Raw genomic sequence first — 22,554 nt, forward strand, 5'->3', positions numbered from 1 at the left:
AAAATTTATTTACAGAAATATTGTAAAATTAATGAATGTTAGAAGGATGCTGGAATGAAGTTATATGGCTTTAGCAGAAATGTTATAAAGAAAAATAGATTGTTAATGGGTCAAAGTAGAAATTTAAGGTTAGACTGTGTTAAGATAAATTATAGAACAAAAATTAAGAAAGATGGAAAGGATTTGCTGAAATAGCTAACTGAAACAAGAATACAAAAAAGGGAGGTGTGAGGAGGTCGATGATACAAGTAAATGAAAGGTAGAGATACAGAGATATTGGATGTGTTTTTAAATGTTTTCGCTTTTCTTGTTGTTTTGCTGTATTGTTTTTTGTTTTTTATTTTTGATGTATTGTGAACTTTATATTGTTTTTCTTCTTCTTTTTTCTGTAACTATTAAACCTTTAATAAATATCTTTTTTTAAAAAAAAGGATTGACAGATGCTGTCGATCCAGCTTGAGGCGGTTGTGGCGCCGCCACGGCTGCTGAAGTGCCGCCCTTCTGCGTCCCTTCCCCTCCTCTTCCTCCTCCCTTAGGCCGCCTCCTCAGCTGCCACCACCGCTGCCTCCTCCAGGCTCGCGGGCAGCGTGGGTGAGAGTCTCTCTCCTTCCCCCCCTCTCTCGGACAGGGAAGGGCCGATGGAACTCCTTGCACTAGGACAACGGCGCCAGCGTGCGCTCTCTCTTGCACGGAGGACCCCGAGCCGCTGCTTCCCTCCCGAGCCGGGCGAGCATGAAACCCGGGAAATTTAAGGGACACCATCAATAAGGAACAGCAGCGGGACACGGCGCTGGGATAAGGAGTTTCCCACCAAATAAGGGTCAGTTGACAGCTATGTTAGGGCTGTGGTGGTTGAAGTCATATGAACCAATTCCTAGGGGCAGAGCATAGCTGTCAACGTTTCCCTTTTTTTAAGGGAAATTATCTTATTCCGAATAGGATTCCTCGCAAGAAAAGGGAAAAGTTGACAGCTATGCAGAGGTCCCTTCATCGCTCCCCCAAAAATGAGGGGTCCCCAAGGTAATGGGCATTGCCCTTCAAATGATGTGTGTGCCATCTTCATCTTCTTTGGTGATCACCTCGTTCGTTGTCTTCCATTAACATGGTCTTAACAGTGAATCCGTAAATGACTGTGGAGGCCAATTCTGGATCTACACATTCTTCCGCAGTGAGGACATAGGTTTCCGGGCAGGAGTTGATCACAGTGAGGGTTTGCCACACGTGCCACCTTCTTAGCATGTTTTGTCCTGAGTTTGAGCATCTTCAAAGTCCACGACACCTTTGGTCAAGGCTGTTCTCCAACTGGAGCACTCGCAGGCCAGTGTTTCCCACTAGTCAGTGTTTATACTGCATTTTTTTAAGAATTGCCTTGAGTCTTTGACCCTCTTTTGTTGACCACCAGCATTACGCTTTCCATTTTGAAGTTCGGAATAGAGTAGTTGCTGTAGAAGACGATAATCAGGCATCTGAACATGACCAGTCCAACAAGGCTGATGTTGAAGAATCATTACTTCGACACTGGTGATATTTGCTTTTTCCAGTACACTGGTATTAGTTTGTCTGTCTTGCCAAGTGAGATGTAATTTTTTTCAGAGACACCGTTGCTGGAATCTTTTGAAGAGTTGGAGATGATGTTTATAAGTGGCCCATGTTTCACAAGCATACATAAGGTTCATAGTAAAATAGCTTTGTAAACAAGCATTTTGGTTTCTCTGCAAATGTCCCGGTCCTCAAACACTCTGCACTTAATTCAGGAGAAAGCTGCACTGTGAGAGCTCAGGATATGCTAGATTTCGGCATCAGTGTTGGCCTTTGTGGAAAGATAACTGCCCACGTAGAAGTGATCAACATTTTCCAATGTTACACCATTGAGTTGGATTTGTGACGCTGCACAGGGGTTATTTTGTACTTGTTGGTGCAGCACTTTGGTTTTTTGGATGTTGAGCGATAGGCCAAGCTTTTCATAAGCTTCTGCAAAGATATTTAAGATGGTTTGGAGGTCATCCTCTGTGTGTTCACACACTGCGTTGTCATCAGCATACTGAAGCTCTGTGATGGAAGTTATGGCAATCTTACTCTTAGCATGTGATCAGTTGGGCAGGGCAGGGCTTACCTGGGCCACCCAATATTTTATTCAAGTTGGCACTCCTGGTTGGAGTTGGAGTCCATCACATATGGAGGGCACCAATTTGGGAAATAATGCACATGTCAAATTGTGTGAAGTACTGTTCCACTCACAGCTTGGTCATGTGAAGTGTGTTCCATGTCTTGCCTCGCACAACAAAGACTTCCATTTTCCTACTACTGAACTGGGGAGATTATCTGTCATAGCCACACACATACACACACACACCCTAACATGAATGCTAAACGCTGTTGATTTATGTAGCGTCTGGAGTTCTTTTCGTAACCCCACAAAACCCCAATCAGCAGTTTCTTGAAGGAAACAGTGACAAAACACCCTATTTAAAAAGATGTAGTACCAATGCCTGTTACACATAGTTTTTCCATACCAATTAGTCAAAAGCTCTTAATAGAATGCTTTAATGGGGAAACAGTGGTGGGATCTACCTGTTGGTGATTCACAATATTATACGGCAAATATATTTCAGGACTAACTTCTAACAAATTGCTTTATTTGTCCATTTAACAATAATATAGTAAGATCAATGGTCTGTGTGGATTTATGGCTGAAGACAGGAGACGGCACATCCATCACATTAAAATATTCATATTGTGTTTGAACTGCATTTTTATTACTTCTTTTATTACTTTACAATTTGTATTCTAGGGCATTCAATCCTATGTTTACCTAATAATGAGGTTCACCATATTCAACAAACCTTGCTCAGAGGAAATTGTGTATACATTAACAGCCGAAGACTGTTAACCAATTAATTTTTTTAAGATAGTTGAACAAGTATGCCTGTGTTAAGTGTGCATGTGATTAAAATAGTTTTGAAGAGGAAGAAGCATGGAACCTGTGTTTTTAAGTTGGTGAATGTTCTGATTCCTACTCTCGGGACACGGTACTCTGACTCTTAGTTCCAGGAAAACAAAGTATTTTCTTGAAGACATCAGCACACAGTCTAGGCATTAGCTCAAGGTACAGGGGACATGGAAAGCTGTCTGTGGACAAACGCCAGCTCCCTTGGCTTGAAAAGTTAGATGAGCGCCACACCCGTGTCGCCTTTGGCTGGACTTAACCGCCCAGGGGTCCTTTACCTTTTACCTTTACAGGGGACATGATTCATAAGCCTACAACAGAGCTCTAAGGTACATGACGAAAGAGTAACTATGATGTCCCAACACCCTCCTACTTAACTTTTAAAGAGGGGTGGGATCAGTCATTTGTATGGTTCTTGTCCCGGATAAGAAGATGAAAGTGTATGCTCTATTCACACTAGTGCAAACAGCAGCATGTCCTTAGTGACTGGGGCCAGAGTTCAACCCCCTGGTTATTATTCTGCCTCTGGTTCAGCTGGCCAGCTGACTCCTTGTCTACTATGGGAATTTCCCTCTCAGAGATTCTGCTACATAACCTGCCATCCCTGCCCCATCCCAGTTGGTGCCACAGGACAAATGACAGTGCATGTTTTAAGCGACACATTCCTGCTTGGAGAGTGGAGGAAGAAATTCCCCGTGACTTGAAACCACTGTTTTTCTGGGGACTCTTTCTTATGTTGATAAATTAATATGAGACAACTTTTTAGTTGATCAAAAGGTTTTTAATCAGCCAATCTAGCCAATTAATAAACTAAATATTGCAGCTGTACTTAAAATATCTATTCATATCAGACATTATAATGACACATCTTCCAGAACACAAAGCAAACACACAACTCCAACAGGATTACTGGTATTTGGTAAAACATAATAATGGTGTAAGGACACATCACATATGACGCTAAGGAATTCTCCCTATTAAAATGGGTTTGTCTTTTATAGACACCGACGCAGTGATAACTTCCACCCTGATAGAGAATTGGTGCTCAAATGAATGACTGTTTTTTTTAAAGAAAGAGTATTTAAAAAAGGCAGCTGGCAGAAAAGCTCTCAGAATTCCTCATAGCTAGGCAAAAGACGACAAAAATAGCAACATCATGGAGCTTGGAATCAAAGAATGAAAGGAAGGAAATCTGAGTTCACAATGCTTATTGTCTTAACATTCAGCACAAAGCAACAAGCTGGTGTCTACGTTTTTTATAATACAGATTAATCCTTCCTCTGAAGAAAGTTTATAGGCAAACATACCCAGGAAGATTTCCCCCCTGAAATGTAGGCACTTTCAAATTGAATTATTCAGTAGTAACTGGAAAGGGCAAACACGCTCTGTATCGTGTTACGTTCACACCAGTGATCTTCTTCTAACACTACCGAAAACATAATTGCTTTGGAGTTGTAGATACAAAGTCCATAGTAAAAATGGAATAGGGGGAAATGTACTAAGCAAACAGCACGTTTTGTGCTGTCTACTCTTGCAAGTAGGTCACAATAACATCCCCACCTTTCCTAAATCACTTAACTGCCTTCCTCTGCAATTTAACAGCACAAGGTTTCTAGTGTATCAAACCTGTCCTCTTAAGAAAAAAGTTTCAAATTAGTCCTCTGCATTAATTATCCCACACGACCTGCACGCAGTTGTAACCTAACATAATTTATGCACACTTTTATGTTCCCCTTTCTTCCTCTTTCCACATAGGGCCCACCGCCACCTCAGGAAATGTTTGTGCACCATCACAAGGTAGATCTTTTGGCTTCTTTTGGTCCAGCCTACATGTGACAAGCATATTTGAACGGAGGGGAAGACAGAGCCAACGTATCATTAACTCTGTGTGAGAAATAAATTTGGGTAGAATCTCAAGCCTTCTACAGAATCATCTCTGCAAAGCTGGCCCATCTTTTCAGCTAGAAGCAGCCTAGGAAAAGAAAAAGAAGTACTTGTGTTATTTTTAATAGATGTCTTGAGCTATTAAAAATGAAGGAAAATTTGTTGTTTATTTGCTTACCTTTCTTTAGCTAAAAGTACAGACATTCCCACGAGCTTTGCAAACTCTTCTGCTGTAAGAGATCCCTTTTCAGAGACCTAGAGGACAAAAATTATAAAATAAAAGCTTTGCATGGGTAATTCCACAGTGACCAACATACCATTTGTAAACTTATTTCCATAACATTTTGTGTTAATTTAATGTTCATTGAAGTTCAAATACTATTAGTTATTAATGTGTTAATTGGATTGATCATCCCTATAAAAATCACCAAGGAGTAGACATAGCTTAAATGCTTTCTTTTCATCGTGTTTCAAAAGATGTGACTGACACAACAGTTTTGCAACCTCACAAATTTATCCTTAAGACAATTATACATACACATGCGCACACACAACAACAGGTAGAGAGGTCTGTTCATGGCATGTAATCTGTAATATGTAAGAGTCATGATGGTCTCTCTCCCTTTTAAAATAAGTGTAAACTGTGCATCCATGGTATGGTGATCCAGTACAACTGTGGTTCCAATTATACACTGTCCCAAAGACAGATACAGATCTCACACGTTATAAGGAACACTGTGCCTGGTTTTGCACATTTTTGTTGTTGTTGTTTAGTCGTGTAGTCATGTCCGACTCTTCGTGACCCCATGGACTAGAGCATGCCAGGCACTCCTGTCTTCCACTGTCTCCCGCAGTTTGGTCAAACTCATGCTGGTAGCTTCGAGAACACTGTCCAACCATCTCGTCCTCTGTCGCCCCCTTCTCCTTGTGCCCTCCATCTTTCCCATCATCAGCGTCTTCTCCAGGGAGTCTTCTCTTCTCATGAGAAGACTGTGTCTGATTCCGACCTGAGGGGCTCATCTTCCAGCGTCATAACTTTTATATGCCTGTTGTCTTTGTCCATGGAGTTTTCTTGGCAAGGATACTGGAGTGGCTTGCCAGTTCCTCCTCCAGGTGGATCACGTTTGGTCAAAACTCTCCGCTATGACCTGTTCATCTTGTGTGCCCTGCTCGGCGTAGTTCATAGCTTCTCTGAGTTCTTCAAACCCCTTCGCCACGGCAAGGCAGTGATCCATGAAGGGGTTTGCACATTTAGTATCTGCTAAATGACGGAGGGATGGCGAGTGCTGGATTTTGATTATGGATCCTTGGATTCAAATCCTTGTTTGGCTATGATGATCTCTTCGTGGCCCTGAGAAAGTCACCATCTCTCACCTTAACCCACTTCTCGGGTTTGTGGCAAGATGAAAGATAGGATAACCTCATATACAACGAGCCATAGCTCTTTACAGAAAATGTGATGGAACAATTCGTCTTCACAACTTGTGAAGCAGCGGTCATTTTTTTCAGTCCCACCCCTCCACTCCAGTAACAGGAAGTCCTTTGAAGTAGGCATGCATCCCTAACCTGCAGGTCAAATACCAGGCTTTTCCTGCTTAGCAAACATTTAGTTAGGATTTAAGAAACTTTGGGTAATAAACCTGTACTGGAAATCTGCTGCTGAAAGTTCGTAGAACTCAGCAGAAGCCCTACGACACTGGAGGAAGGCAGGAAAGCCTGCTCCTGCGACAGATATCCCAGCAGAACTTTCTCAGTATGCTTGCAGAGCCGTTCCACCAGCAAAGATGAACAAGCAGGTTGAGAACACATGTACTGTATCCTATACTCTTTATATGCACGGGCACACTCGTTTTGACACCAGAATCACAGAACTGGCAAGGGTATTGGGAGGCCACCCTGTCCAACTCTGGCTCAACGTAGGGGTTGACATGAAAGGGGGCTTTGCAGCCTCTTGCTCCTTTTGGCAGCTGTCTGGCTGGGAAAGGGAGCAGAGATGGAGGTTGGAGGGGCAGGATCAACACAGTTTAGTAGGGTAGGAGAGCCGGGGGGGGGGGGGAAATTCACATCTGGTAAACAATGTGCCTCTTTGGTTTCAAATAGTACATGGGGAGAAGAGTCATGGGGACACAAATTTTCACAGCCCTCTAGCAGCTATGATGGCTCATTAACCAGCAGTAATGTATCTAGCAGAGACATCACCTTGCCAACAAAGGTCCGTATAGTTAAAGCTATGGTTTTCCCAGTAGTGATGTATGGAAGTGAGAGCTGGACCATAAAGAAGAATTGATGCTTTTGAATTATGGTGCTGGAGGAGACTCTTGAGAGTCCCATGGACTGCAAGAAGAGCAAACCGATCCATTCTGAAGGAAATCAGCCCTGAGTGCTCACTGGAAGGACAGATCCTGAAGCTGAGGCTCCAGTACTCTGGCCACCTCATGAGAAGACTCCCTGGAAAAGACCCTGATGTTGGGAAAGATTGAGGGCACAAGGAGAAGGGGACGACAGAGGACGAGATGGTTGGACAGTGTTCTCGAAGCTACCAGCATGAGTTTGACCAAACTGCGGCAGACAGTGGAAGACAGGAGTGCCTGGCGTGCTCTGGTCCATGGGGTCACAAAGAGTCGGACATGACTAAACAACAACAAATGTATCTAGCAAATGTATCGGGAAGTGTATGCTTGATTCTGACCAAGCTAAGCCTCCTGGAGCAAAATATACATCAGGAACAATGGACGAATACTGCAGAAAACTACCGTCAGGCAATGGGAATACAGAGACAAGGGATCTGTCTTGACTGTATCCAGCTATGCTGAGCTTGAAGCAGGTGGGTGTCTATTCTTCTGACATGTAAAAACGTGTGGGTCTCTGTGCATGTGTGCTTTACAAAAGGAAACAGGACATAGTTTTGAAGCTTGGCAACAACAACAGAAAGCATCACTGTTTCTTTTACAGATGGCTTGAGAAAATAAAACGTTTACATACTGTCTCTAAGGCAGAAGCTACCATCTCCTCTTCATTGTGGGACTGCAGCTCAATCACCATAACGCCGCTGTCAAATATACGCAGCCTAAACTCGAGACGAGGAAAAATACAAACCTTAACTAGAAGCCTGTAGCCAAAGAATTGGTTGATTAGCTCAAATTGATAAGTAAAATTTAGTCCCATTTACGACTCTCCCCAGTGCTTTATGGGCCCTTCTTGTCCCTTAGCATTTCCAGGTCACAAGGAGGTAAAGAAAGAAGAATTCTCAATGGGCAGGTTTCTCCACAATCTTGCCAACTTCCTTTCTTTCAAAAGGCGCACAGTCTCAATTCTGTTTTTTCCTTTTCTTCTTCATATCTCCATCCTGCTTTTCATTGTCTGACTTCCTTTCACCATCCTGTGGCTTAAGGAGGCCTCCTAAGACTCCTTGCCCCATCTGTCCCCATAGCACAAAGAGCTGTGAGGACTTTCATTCCAGGTCCCCCCCCACACCTGAAACTAGCTCCTCCAGTCACATCAACACAATACATTTGAAGCACACTGCTCCCCCCAAAGAATGCTGGGAGCTGTAAACTGTGATCTTCAGATGAAGGGAAGTAAAGAAATTTAATAAACCACCACCACCACCACTGTAGTTTACCGCTCACGTTCCTCCAATTCCCAGCACCCTTAAAAATTACAGATTCTTTGGGGGAAGTAATGTGCTTTAAATGTACAGTGTGGATGAGACCCACTCCCTTCCTCAGGATACTGTTTAAAAGATATAAGAGCAAGGTAGTAAAGAACTGATTCTCTAGCCTGGTGTGGTTTCTGCAATCCTGAGTACGCAAGGAAGCAGCGCTTTCAACTACAGTGGTACCTCGGGTTAAGAACTTAATTTGTTCTGGAGGTCTGTTCTTAACCTGAAACTGTTCTTAACCTGAAGCACCACTTTAGCTAATGGGGCCTCCTGCTGCTGCTGCACCGCCGGAGCACGATTTCTGTTCTCATCCTGAAGCAAAGTTCTTAATCTGAGGTAATATTTCTGGGTTGGCGGAGTCTGTAACCTGAAGCGTATGTAACCCGGGGTACCACTGTATTTCCTTTGAATCAGGTCCCCATTCACTGCTAAATAGGGGCTTCTTGGTAGTGGCACCTGCCTTGCAGAATGCCCTCTCATCAGATGTCAAGGAAATAAACCTTTAGAAGACCTTTAGCAGACATCTGAAGGCAGCCCTGTTTAGGGAAGCTATTAATGTTTGATGTTTCATCGTGTTTTTACTACAGTGGTACCTTGGTTTACAACCATAATCCGTTCCGGAGGTCCGTTTGTAAACCAAAACAGGTGGTAACCCAAGGTGCGCTTTCACCAATGGGGCCTTCCAAAAAAAGGTTGCAAACTGGGACATGCACTTCCAGGTTTGATGTGTTTGTAATCCAAAACGTATGCAAACCAACATGTATGCAAACCAAGGTACCACTGTATTTTGCTGGGAGCTGTTCAGAGTGGTTGGGGAAACCCAGCCAGATGGGTGGGGTATAAATTATAAATTATTAATTATTATTATTATTATTATTATTATTATTATTATTATTATTATTATTATCATCATCATCATCATCACCATCACCATCAAGTGGCAAGAAGAAAGACTTAACACCATGACCTTCAGAAATGTAAATATGCGCCCATACTACCTGACAACTACAGCTCACATACACATGCCGGGTTTTTCAACAAATCAGTTGGTAAGGACGAGGCAAACACCAAACCTTAAGTGGGCATTTGACAGAAGATAGCATAACTGCAGCCATGTGCCTGGTTGCTTCGTGCTACTTCTTGGTTCTAAAGGAGAATGGGGGAACAAGCCCCATCATACCATTTCTGGGGGACAGGGGAGGGAAAAAGCTGAGTTAGAATTAAATTCTAAAGGATTCTCACCTGAGAGGTAATTTTAGTGCTTCCAACATCTTACACGCATTTACTAGATCTTCAGGCGAGAGCAGCTAAAGGGGTGAGAACTCAGTTACGTTAATCACATTGCAAGCATGTCTTATTCTCACAGTTGCCTCTTAGAACACTTTTTTTTTTTTTTTTTGCATTGTGGTGTGAATACAGAAACAGTAAAATTCATCAGTGTCAATTCAAATATGAATAGTGCTTACATGTATTAACAATCCCTACTCCTCCTTCAAACAAAATATGTAAATCCTAAGAAATAATGAAGGTAACCACACATGTAGGAGTGGTTCATACGTTACTCATGTGGATATTTACACCTGAAAATACAGTCATAGGAATTGTCTCCGAGTCAAACTACACATTAGCGAAAGGTGTATAGCAGTCTCATAGGACAAAGGCCCCTAATAATTTGAAACACACATTTATTGGGTTTCAATGTTTTGCTGGCATTCTGTAACATGACAAATACCAGTGACCTCATAGCACACACCAAGCATGGGAAAGCTGTGACCCTCCAAACGCTGCTAAACTACAACTCCCATTGCTCCTAGTAAACATGGCCAACAGATAGGGATGATGGGAATTGTAGTCCAACAGCACCTGAAGGGCCACATGTTCCTCACTACTGGCCTAAACAGTTACCAGTCTCTGTTGAGCTCGAATCAAAGAAACCCACACACATACTTGCTAAGGAAAGTAAAGTGTTACTGCAGTGATGGCAGAACACACCAAATGCTATTTAGCTTATGTTTCAAGCCAAGTTGTGTATTATGTGCTAGTCTTGTAGGTCTCGTAATCTGAAATGCATAATAGTTGGAATAGACTGCTCTCGCTCTCTGTGGACTTATCTGGCTGCTCTGCAATGCAAGACATCTGTGCAATTCAGAAAGTATTCCTTTTGGCACTTGCTTGCTAGTCAGTCTGCAAAAAATAAAGCTGACAGTACTTCTGGCTCTCATGCAACAGGCTTCAGCTATGTGAATAGCAAAACTTTTAAATCTTCTCTTCCCAATCTGTTTTGCTCACTCACTCCACATATTTTTTAAAATTTATTGACATCCATCTCCGTGCCCTCAGAACGTAACTGCGCTTCAGGTATTTTACAAGCCTTCGTTTTATTTCAAAAATACTAAAAACTGTCCAATGCTTCACCATGGAATCTTGGGAACTCAATGCAAGGTCCAGTCGAGCTCCAGATGTTGCTGGAACTCCCATAATCCCTGATCATTAGCCATCCTGGCTAGAGCTGATGGGAGCTGGAGTCCAAGAACATCTGGAAGGTCAAAGGTACGCCCGGCCCCGCCTTAATGGCTTCAAGACATCCCCACTTCATTGTTCTGTAGCACATTACTGGATGGAATTTACTCTGGAAAATTATCCTATCTTGTTAGCACTATTTTTATAATGTTCTTTTAAAGAAAAGGGGAACAGCTAGACACCAAAGGGAAGAAATATTTCCCCATTTCCTACAGAAACAACATCATTTCAGTTTTGGCTACTTGGAGAAGCATTAAGTTGATCAAGCCAACTTTTGAGGAAATGCAACAAGGTCATTGTTCCTCACCTCCAAGCCTCGGGCACGATTCACCAAGCAGTAAACTTCTGTGAGTGACATTATTCCTCCCCGCTCCTGTGGACACAATATCAGTTGGTAAGAGAGAACCAATTTAGAACATCCAGCCTGCTGTCTCTGAGAAGATATGATGGGCTAGTTGACAACATCAACATGCCCAAGCAGATAACACACAGTGGTACCTCGGGTTACATACGCCTCAGGTTACATTTTAGTGTATTTTTGGTCTCTGTGGAAGCCACCCAGAGTGGCTGGGGAAACCCAGCCAGATGGGTGGGGTACAAATAATAAATTATTATTATTATTATTATTATTATTATTATTATTATTATTATTATTATTACATACTCTTCAGGTTACAGACTCCACTAACCCAGAAATAGTGCTTCAGGTTAAGAACTTTGCTTCAGGATGAGAACAGAAATCATGCTCTGGCGGTGTGGGGGCAGCAGGAGGCCCCATTAACTAAAGTGGTGCTTCAGGTTAAGAACAGTTTCAGGTTAAGTACAGACCTCCGAAAGAGTTAAGTACTTAACCCGAGGTACCACTGTATCTGGAAATGCAAATGGCACAGAAGCTGCAGTCAACATAGTCCTGGAAATTTGTCAGTAGTTTCTAAAAGGTCATCTTCTTTTTCTATTTGACACTGCTCCAATGATTCAAGGGCCTGCTTCGTATCTTACTTTCAAACAGTAGTTAAGCCAATGTGCATGGAGTGAAAAATCACAGATGCTTTATTCCTTCTTGCTGCTGCTGTGCCGCTAAGCCACCGGCATGGCTTGGCATCACATCCAAACCTAGATTTGTGGTTAGCTTTCCCTAAACAAATGATGGATGTTAAGTCAAGAATCTTGCTTACAACTTGTGGTTTGTTTGGAGAAAGCCAAGCTAGGAGCCCGGGTTTGGACAAAACCAAATCATGGCTTAGTTCCCAGCAGCATGGTAGAAGGAGGGGAGGAGTGAAGTTCCTGTGATTTTTCACCCTGTGCAACAGCACGCTGCATGTTCCCTTTTCAGCCATAGTTAAGATTACCATGATTTAAGGGGATGTACAAACACTGCCAGTGTGGATCTCCTGTGTACTCGGCAGTGGTAACAGAGGCAAATAATGTAGCTTCTGAGCAATTTCCCAGTTCTCCTTCAATATCCATTATACATCTATATCACTGGATTGAAATATACTGTGGCACCTATTGTTTAAATCTGCTCACAAAGGAGTATCACCACTGAAGAAAGTCCACATTTTAAAGAAGCATATTAGCAATAGTTCTGATCCAACAGAACATGTACAGAGACGCCAGGGCTACATGTGCCCAGTTCCTACTTTTAAAAACCTGAACTCCTGTTGATCACCATATGGCGAGGAAATGGGACTGTTTCCATCCCTCATTCCTCCTCTCAAAACAGCTGATGAGGTGGATTTTCATTTTTAAAAATAAGGCTGTGCATGCACAATCATGTTAGATGAGGCTGAGAAATTGCACGCGCAGCACAGCACATAAATGTCTGCTTCTATGCATTATCAGCCTCTGTTGCCTGTGGCGCTTACTGCTAAAAAAAGTTGTGGAAATTTCATTGTGAAATGCAAGATCTGCTAGTTTGGAATGCTAACTAAAAGAAAGCCAACTTTGTTTTGTGTTGTTTTTAAAACTGGATGTGCGTGTGAGTTGCCTACTAGAGTGCCCTTCTAACACAGTCCTATTATTTAATTCCCCAAAGATTTAGAATGTGCCCCTGATTAATCTACTAACTGTACATAATTTTGATCATGTGTATTATGGCTACAATCCTATGCCTACATACTTAAGGTAAAGGTAAAGGGACCCTTGACCATTAGGTCCAGTTGTGACCGACTCTGGGGTTGCGGCGCTCATCTCGCTCTATGGGCCGAGGGAGCCGGCGTTTGTCCGCAGACAGCTTCCAGGTCATGTGGGCAGCATGACTAAGCCGCTTCTGGCGAACCAGAGCAGCGCACGGAAACGCCGTTTACCTTCCCGCCGGAGCGGTTCCTATTTATCTACTTGCACTTTGAGGTGCTTTCAAACTGCTAGGTTGGCAGGAGCAGGGACCGAGCAACGGGAGCTCACCCCGTCACGGGGATTCGAACCGCCGACCTTCTGATCGGCAAGCCCTAGGCTCTGTGGTTTAACCCACAGCGCCACCTGTGTCCCGCCTACATACTTAGTCCAAAGTAAATATGCACAGGAATATAAAATATGCATAGTAAATATGAAATAAATTAAGATTCTCGAGTGCCTTACCTCTAAAGGTGCCTGCAAAATGCCAGCTAATTGCTTTGCCAGTTGCATATGGAAATGTGTTCCGGATCCATGTGTTTCTCTGGTGACTGGATTAGCTATGCCCATGCTCAACAGGTATGATTTAAACCTGATTGTCTGTGGAAATAGGAGAGAGCGGGAGGAAGAACAATGCGGATTAAGATGCCATATTCTTTGGAAGTGATTGAAGGGAAAGTGAAATTACTGAAGGCCACATACAGCATACTATTAGAATGGGAGATGAAAGATGAAGAGGTAAAATCAGTCATGATTAAATGGGCACAAGATGTAGGGCACAACATCATGATGGAAGGTTGGGGGAAATTATGGAAAACTGATTTAAAATTTACAGACTGTTCCCTGTTGAAGGAGAATTACATGAAGATGATGTACAGATGGTACACAATACCAGTGCAGTTAGGGGAAATGTACAAAGCTAGTTCAAATATATGTTGGAAGTGTAAGGAAAAGGAGGGAACATTTTATCATATGTGGTGGGATTGTAAGGTAATTAAAAATTTTTGGGAAATAATATACAATGAATTGAAGAAAATGTTCCATCTAACATTTGTTAAAAAACCTGAAGCATTTTTGTTAGGGATCGTAGGGAAAGACCTGCCAAAAAAGCTGAAAAACATCTTCATGTATGCGACAATGGCCGCGAGAGTCCTAATAGCACAAGGATGGAAGACTGAAGAAATTCAAACAAAAGAATCATGGCAAGAAAAACTGATGGACTATACAGAATTGGCAAAATTGACACATAAGCTACGGGACAAGGATAATTGTGACTTCAAAGATGAATGGGAACCCTTTACAAAGTATTTGAAGATGCAACAAAACGGGGGGGGGGGGGTTAAGGATGACATGTTTTTGGATAATATATTTCGTTTAAATTTTCAATAAAACTTATACCAAAAAAAAAGATGCCATATTCTTAACAAACAGATGCATCCCAGATAAATGAACGAACATAGGAAGTGCCTGCTGGTCCAGGCCAGTGCCCCATCCAGCCCAGCGTCCTGTTCTTGTAGGGTCAAATTCAGCACAGCGCTATGGCAAACATTCCATCAGAGCAAGGATTTCTCCTTGCACAATGGAAGTTTAACTCCCTCTCCCCCGTCCTGCATGCACCCTAAATCTGTTCTGGGGGTTCTCTCAACCCTCTGGAGCCGATCTGGGATGTGCAAGGCTCACACAAGGTAGAAGGGAGGATTCCTGTTGCTCCAGCAGAGATGCCTATGGGAAGCAGGTCCAGCAGCAACCCTCCTCTCCTGTGGTTTCCAGCAACTGGTATTCAGAAGCACACAGAACGCAGCCAGCAGCCTCATCCGCCACATTTGTCTAACCCTCTTTTAAAGCCATCCAACTTGGTGGCCAGCCATCACTTCCTCCTGTGGGCAGTTTGCCCAACCTGAATCTTTCAACATTCAGCTTCACCAGATGTTCCTAAGTTCCAGTGTTATGGTGGGGGAACTTATCTTCATCCCCTTTCTCTGTATCATGCATCATGTTATGCAGTTCAGTCCTGTTGCTTCTTACTTGCCTTTTCTCTAAACAAACATAACAACAACAACACCAAATGTTGCATCCTTTCCCCGTATGGGAATTGTTTCGTTCCCTAGGACGGAAGTTCTAGAAGTACTGTTGTTGTTGTTGTTTAGTCGTGTCCGACTCTTTGTGACCCCATGGACCAGAGCACGCCAGGCACTTCTGTCTTCCATTGCCTCCCGCAGTTTGGTCAAACTCATGCTGGTAGCTTCGAGAACACTGTCCAACCATCTCATCCTCTGTCGTCCCCTTCTCCTTGTGCCCTCCATCTTTCCCAACAGCAGGGTCTTTTCCAGGGAGTCTTCTCTTCTCATGAGGTGGCCAAAGTATTGGAGCCTCAGCTTCAGGATCTGTCCTTCCAGTGAGCACTCAGGGCTGATTTCCTTCAGAATGGATAGGTTTGATCTTCTTGCAGTCCATGGGACTCTCAAGAGTCTCCTCCAACACCATAATTCAAAAGCACCAATTCTTCGGCCATCAGCCTTCTTGATGGTCCAGCTCTCACTTCCATACATCACTACTGGGGAAAGCATAGCTTTAACTATACGGACCTTTGTTGGCAAGGTGATGTGTCTGCTTTTTAAGATGCTGTCTAGGTTTCTCATTGCTTTTCTCCCAAGAAGCAGGCGTCATTTAATTTCGCGGCTGCTGTCACCATCTGCAGTGATCCTGGAGCCCAAGAAAGTAAAATCTCTCACTGCCTCCATTTCTTCCCCTTCTATTTGCCAGGAGGTGATGGGACCAGTGGCCATGATCTTCGTTTTTTTTGATGTTGAGCTTCAAACCAGAAGTACTAGGAAGTTCCTAATGTACTAAAACAGGGAGATAACTGAGGAGTCATAGGTCTGCCAAAATCATGACCTGTGCTACATTCCCTATCTCCGCTCAAGTTCACTCTTAAAATTCCCCAAAGAAAACGAAATGCACCTCTCATACCCCTTGCCCAGCAAAGAACAGGTGCTATTTTTAGGAGGCCAAGAGAAGAAAGGCTTGGGTGTAGGAAATGGCCAGGACTCAGCATGTAGGAGAAGTGGATGTTGACAGCATTCCCCAAGTAGGAATGACACTGCCGTGCATTGCCGTCACCTTTTCCTCACCTACAAAAGACTGCTCTCTGGAAATCAATCTACTTGCAATGAAGACTCTCAGCCAGCTTATCCCCAAGGCAGTTGGGACAGATTTCTCATGAGACTATTCCATGTTCGGGAAACAGCCAATAAATTAAGCATCAATATCAGCATTATTGTGAGTGAGTGAGTGAGAGAAGACTATAGGTGCATGTGCATGCTTATTTTCAACTACAGGCGAGGTTGTGGGCATGGATGAGGCAAAGCACTGCGGTGACGTTTCATAGATCACCAGCATTTGTTATGCCATATCACCAATTCAGAGTTTGGCAGCATTATATACCGTATTTTTCGCTGTATAAGACGCAGCAGACCACAAGACGCACCTAGTTTTTGGAGGAGGAAAACAAGAAAAAAAATATTCTGGATCTCAGAAGCCAGAACAGCAAGAGGGATCGCTGCGCAGTGAAAGCAACAATCCTTCTTGCTGTTCTGGCTTCTGTGATAGCTGCGCAGCCTGCATTCGCTCCATAAGATGCACACACATATCCCCTTCCTTTTTAAGAGGGAAAAAGTGAGTCTTATAGAGCAAAAAATACGGTATATTATCATGGCAGCTTAAGTCCATGTTTCTCAGAGTGCGTTGGCGTCTAGCACATAAAAATATTAACTGACCTCATCTTCCGTGATGTCACCTTGCTTTTCTTTGATCTTGTTAGCAATCGATTTGGACAGTTCCACCATTTCCTTAGCCTATTAAGACACAACAGAGAGACAAGACACAGGTGTTGAAGACAGAACACTTTGCCATGAGCCTCTGATGCAGAATCAAGCTTTGAGGGGCTTCCTAGCAGGACATCTTGCAGATTTAATCAAGGCCACTTCCAGACAGTGGCTAATTTCAGGTGGGATTCAGTCACGACCTAACCAATTCAGGCTGCACAATTAGATTTGATTGGGTAGTCTTGCAGAACAAACCCACTTCTCCAAAATGTTGGATTTTTTTGCCATAAGGAAATGCACCGGAACACGTGAAGTAACACTTCCTTTGACAGAACATCCAATCTCTCTGCAAACAAATCAGGAAGAATGCTCAATAAACAGACAGACTGGAAGTACCCCAACTATTAGCTAGGGAAAGGGAGCTTCTGGACTCAGTCTGAGCGTTCCTTCTCTCACAAATGTAATGCTAATCATTAGTGTAAGAAGATTCAATCATGACTTCCTCCAAGATGATTTGCTTTGGGATGGGCTGGAGTCTGAGCCACATCCCCCTGCTTCTTACCCACTTAGAAGAGGATCCTTCAAATAATAATAATAATAATAATAATAACAATAATAATAATAATAATTAATTTATATCCCGCCCTCCCCAGCCGAAGCTGGGCTCAGAGCAGCTAACAAGAGTAAAATGATACAACGTTCTAAAATCATTTCATTATAAAATCAGTTAAAATCATGTTAATGGCAACCATTGGGCTAGAGTTCTGTGAGGACTGCTAAAGGAGGAGGTCAGACTGTGCCTTAGCCAAAGGCCTGGTGGAACAGCTCTGTCTTGCAGGCCCTGCAGAAAGATGTCAAGTCCCGCAGGGCCCTAGTCTCTTGTGACAGAGCGTTCCACCAGATCGGAGCCACAGCCGAAAAAGCTCTGGCTCTGGTTGAGGCCAGCCTAACCTCTCTGTGGCCCCAGACCTCCAAGATGTTTTTGTTTGAAGACCGTAAGGTCCTCCGTGGGACATACCAGGAGAGGCGGTCCTGTAGGTACGAGGGTCCTAGGCAGTATAGGGCTTTAAAGGTTAAAACCAGCACCTTAAACCTGATCCTGTACTCCACCAGGAGCCAGTGCAGCTGGTATAGCACTGGGTGAATGTGATCCCGCAGCGAGGACCCCCTAAGAAGTCTCGCCGCGGCATTCTGCACCCGCTGGAGTTTCCGGGTCAGTCTCAAGGGCAGCCCCACGTAGAGCGAGTTACAATAATCCAGTCTGGAGGTGAGCGTCGCATGGATCACAGTGGCTAGGTCAGGGCGAGAGAGGTAAGGAGCCAACTGCTTAGCTTGGCGGAGATGAAAAAATGCCGCCTTTGTTATAGATGTAATCTGCGCCTCCATGGAAAGGGAGGTGTTGAAGATTACATTGAAACTCTTAATGGACGGTGCTGGCACTAATAGCGCCCCCGCCAAGAGATGGAAGTTGCCCCCCCATCCCATATCGTCCCGACCCAGTCCAAGGACCTCTGTCTTTGAAGGATTTAGCTTCAACCGGCTCCCACGTAACCATCCAGCCACAGCTTCCAAACATCTGGTCAGTGTGTCTGGGGCCGAGTCAGGATGGCCATCCATCAACAGATAGTTGGGTGTCATCAGCATACAGATGGCAGCCCAACCCAAAACTCCGGACAAGCTGGGCGAGGGGGCGCATAAAGATGTTGAAAAGCATTGGGGAGAGTATCGCACCCTGCGGCACTCCACACACCAAGGAATGGCGCGACGACAGTTCCCCCCCAAGCACCACCATCACATGTTATCTGCAACATTCTGCTTTCTCATGGTTCTCTGGATGGGGCCTAGCCAATTTAAATTCAGAGAGTTAAAAAGTGATACTTTACCTTTTCCATTAGCTTGCTGAGGTCTTCAAAAGCCTGCAATAATCAGACACACACTTGGTAATGTTTTCCTCACTTATAGAAAGACAGACTCATTGCATCATTGAAATATTTCTTCCACCGCTGCTTTTCCTCCAAAATCAAAATACTTAGTTTCTAGCATTGTAAGACCATGTGCTTTAAAACTGTAATTAAGAAGATTCTAGCCCTGTGCTTTGTAACCTGAGCAGACTGTTTCTGTATGAATAGCACGCTGTGTGTTAAGAGGTCCTCGCCTTCCAGATAAGAGGGTGGGGTCATTTTAAGTCAAGGGTTGGCAGTAAATGACCTTTAATATTCAGATTTCAAAAGCTTGTACTTATATTTAAATATTCATAGGTAGAGGTAAAGGGACGCCTGACCATTAGGTCCAGTCGTGTCTGACTCTGGGGTTGCGGCGCTCATCTCGCTTTATTGGCCGAGGGAGCCGGCGTACAGCTTCCGGGTCATGTGGCCAGCATGACTAAGCCGCTTCTGGCGAACAAGAGCAGCGCACGGAAACGCCGTTTACCTTCCCATCAGAGCAGTACCTATTTATCTACTTGCACTTTGACGTGCTTTCAAACTGCTATGTTGGCAGGAGCAGGGACCGAGCAATGGGAGCTCACCCCGTCCTGGGGATTCGAACCGCCGACCTTCTGATCGGCAAGCCCTAGGCTCTGTGGTTTAACCCACAGTGCCACCCACGTCCCATTTAAATATTAATAAAAGGTAAAGGTAAAGGTACCCCTGCCCGTACAGGCCAGTCTTGACAGACTCTAGGGTTGTGCGCCCATCTCACTCAAGAGGCCGGGGGCCAGCGCTGTCCGGAGACACTTCCGGGTAACGTGGCCAGCGTGACATCGCTGCTCTGGCAAGCCAGAGCCGCACACGGAAACGCCGTTTACCTTCCCGCTATAAAGTGGTCCCTATTTATCTACTTGCACCCGGGGTGCTTTCGAACTGCTAGGTTGGCAGGCGCTGGGACCGAACAACGGGAGCGCACCCCGCTGCGGGGATTCGAACAGCCGACCTTTCGATCGGCAAGCCCTAGGCACTGAGGCTTTTACCCACAGCGCCACCCACGTCCCATTTAAATATTCATAGGCAAGGCTAATTAAAAAAGGAAAGTACCACGTATGCCATCTATGAGTTCCCTGAAGAAAAGGCAGGTTAGAAATGTAATGAATAATTACAGATGTATACCACCCATATAACTGGAGTTCTCTGGGCAGTTTGCAGACCATTAAAAATACAATATGAAACAGCATGATAAACAACACTAAAACTAATTGGGGGGAAATCAAAACAGCTAAAGCCAACACAAGTATGGCAAACAATTGAAAACCATGAACTGCAAACATAAACCTGACATCTCATCAAAATCTGGAAGCATTTAACAAGACATTATTGCATGCAACATTGCCTCCCCATTTGTTCACCAAATTCACTATTCTAACCTAATGGAAATGATCAAACCTATAACTTCTTATGCATGTTGTCAGTAACATGCAGAAAAACAAGCCAGCAAAGAGAGAAAAACAGATCTAGATAAATAAAGGGCATGCTGTAAATAATTCTTCCCCTGTCTAATTGATTCACGCCCAAGTACAAAGGAGAATGTGCACACACCTAACAGGAATTTCCTCAGAAAAACAAAGAACTAAGGGAATGAATTTTTATCAGCAGCAACCAGCAGGTGCAGGAAACCCAGTCTGTAACGCAGGGCACAAGTTCTGAAAGAAACTGATTGATAAGTACAAAGCAGATTTCCCTGTGTTTTCAACATCCACAATTTGATTTCTTTTATCCTCTGATAAACAGAGTGGAAGAGAACAACAGAGGGGCACAGAAAATCTCCTCATACTGAGTCAGAGCATTGGTCTATCTAGTTTAGTATTGTCTACCCTGACAGGCAAACTCTTCTGGATTTCAAACAGGGCTGTCTCCCAGCCCTACCGGCAGCTGCAGGTTATTGAACCTAGAATCTTCTGCATGCAAGGCAGTTTTCTCTACTGGTGGCACAAGAAAATTGGCTGCTTCGGCTGCGAACAGTAGCCTCAAGGCTCTTTCTCCACCAGCCCTCCCTGATAAAAAGGTAAAGGTAAAGGGCCCCTGACCATTAGGTCCAGTCGTGGCCGACTCTGGGGTTGCGGCGCTCATCTCGCTTTATTGGCCGAGGAAGCTGGCGTACAGCTTCTGGGTCATGTGGCCAGCATGACTAAGCCGCTTCTGGCGAACCAGAGCAGTGCACGGAAACACTGTTTACCTTCCCGCCGGAGTGGTACCTATTGATCTACTTGCACTTCGTTTTTTCAAACTGCTAGGTTGGCAGGAGCAGGGACCGAGCAACGGGAGCTCACCCCGTCGCGGGGATTTGAACCGCCGACCTTCTGATCGGCAAGTCCTAGGCTCTGTGGTTTAACCCACAGCGCCACCTGCGTCCCCACCACACAGTTAAAGAGAACATGCCGCATGTCTGCTTAGAGACCTTTGAAATATTAATCAACGTAGAAATGCTTGGAAATAAATAAATAGTCATTGTGCTGTAAGATGACCCTTTCCCAATCTACAGTGGTGCCTCGCAAGACGAAAAGAATCCGTTCCGCGATTCTCTTCGTCTAGCGGTTTTTTCGTCTTGTGAAGCAACCCTATTAGCGGCTAAGCGGATTAGTGCTATTAGCGGTTTAGCGGCTATTAAAGGATTAGCGGCTAAGCTGCTAAAAGGCTATTAGCGGCTTAGCGGCTTAGAAAAAGGGGGGGGGGAGCGGGGAAAAAATCGCAAGACTAGCAAGACGTTTCGCCTTGCGAAGCAAGCCCATAGGGAAAATCATCTTGCGAAGCAACTCAAAAACGGAAAACCCTTTCGTCTAGCGGGTTTTCCGTCTTGCGAGGCATTCGTCTTGCGGGGCACCACTGTACTTCATGGGATGCAGTGTAGCGGGAAGGTGGTGGAAAATGAACAGCAACACACCATCTTATAATGCAACCTCTTTTACTATATGGGGTGGGGGAAGACCAGCAGGAAACAAGGGGCTCCTATATTGTTCAGCTCCACCCTAAATTTGTATGTGCCTGTTGTAAAAAGAGGAGAGAAAGTAAATCCTTATAAAAACGACAGAGATCAATTTGTTGCAGTAAACAATAAGGAGTGACAATGATGTGGGTATAATCTTGTTCTGAAAACAAGGAAATTCTACCACCAGAAACAAAAATCACAGTAGCTAGAAGTGATAAACAAAAACAAGCTGTTACAAATACCAGGAAGCAAATTATTAGGAAAGATAAACCCTCATGTTTATAGAATTCCCAATCCCCCTTCTTCCTTCTGCCTCTTGCCACTAGCTAGGCTGCATTCATATGCCCTTAAACGGCTCTTTGTTTTTCTAACCCTTAGAAAATGCTTTTGGGTCTCTTCGGACAATTGGAAAAGCCTGCATTTTTTCTCTGTGTACAACGTTTTGAGTCAGCCCAGGCCTGATCCAGTGATACCACGGCAATACCTTTGTCCAAAGCAATGGAGGAGGAAAGGATTGCTATATAGCAGGCATAGGCAAACTCGGCCCTCCAGATGTTTTGGGACTACAACTCCCATCATCCCTAGCTAACAGGACCAGTGGTCAGGGATGATGGGAACTGTAGTCTCAAAACATCTGGACGGCCGAGTTTGCCTATGCCTGCTATATAGGTTTGACTCTTTATAAAAAT

General features: G+C 44.0%; 1 protein-coding gene across 3 annotated transcripts in view; it reads right to left on the bottom strand.

The window, feature by feature from the left end:
* Positions 1–3,706: 3,706 nt before the first annotated feature.
* The window catches only part of VPS36 (vacuolar protein sorting 36 homolog), a 29,531-nt gene continuing 10,683 nt past the window's right edge, over positions 3,707–22,554 (bottom strand). For 2 of the 3 annotated variants that reach the window (XM_028722101.2, XM_028722100.2), the window contains 8 exons: positions 18,832–18,864; positions 16,901–16,978; positions 13,590–13,724; positions 11,320–11,385; positions 9,735–9,799; positions 7,814–7,898; positions 5,010–5,086; positions 3,707–4,919 (listed from right to left, as the gene is read on the bottom strand). In XM_028722101.2, coding sequence (XP_028577934.2) covers positions 4,826–4,919; positions 5,010–5,086; positions 7,814–7,898; positions 9,735–9,799; positions 11,320–11,385; positions 13,590–13,724; positions 16,901–16,978; positions 18,832–18,864 — 633 coding nt within the window. In that variant the 3' untranslated portion in view covers positions 3,707–4,825. The remainder of the gene's footprint in view (positions 4,920–5,009; positions 5,087–7,813; positions 7,899–9,734; positions 9,800–11,319; positions 11,386–13,589; positions 13,725–16,900; positions 16,979–18,831; positions 18,865–22,554) is intronic. The other variant, XM_028722102.2, reaches the window with a different exon arrangement.

Source organism: Podarcis muralis, chromosome 3, assembly GCF_964188315.1.
Source record: "Podarcis muralis chromosome 3, rPodMur119.hap1.1, whole genome shotgun sequence".
Taxonomy (NCBI): Eukaryota; Metazoa; Chordata; class Lepidosauria; order Squamata; family Lacertidae; genus Podarcis; species Podarcis muralis.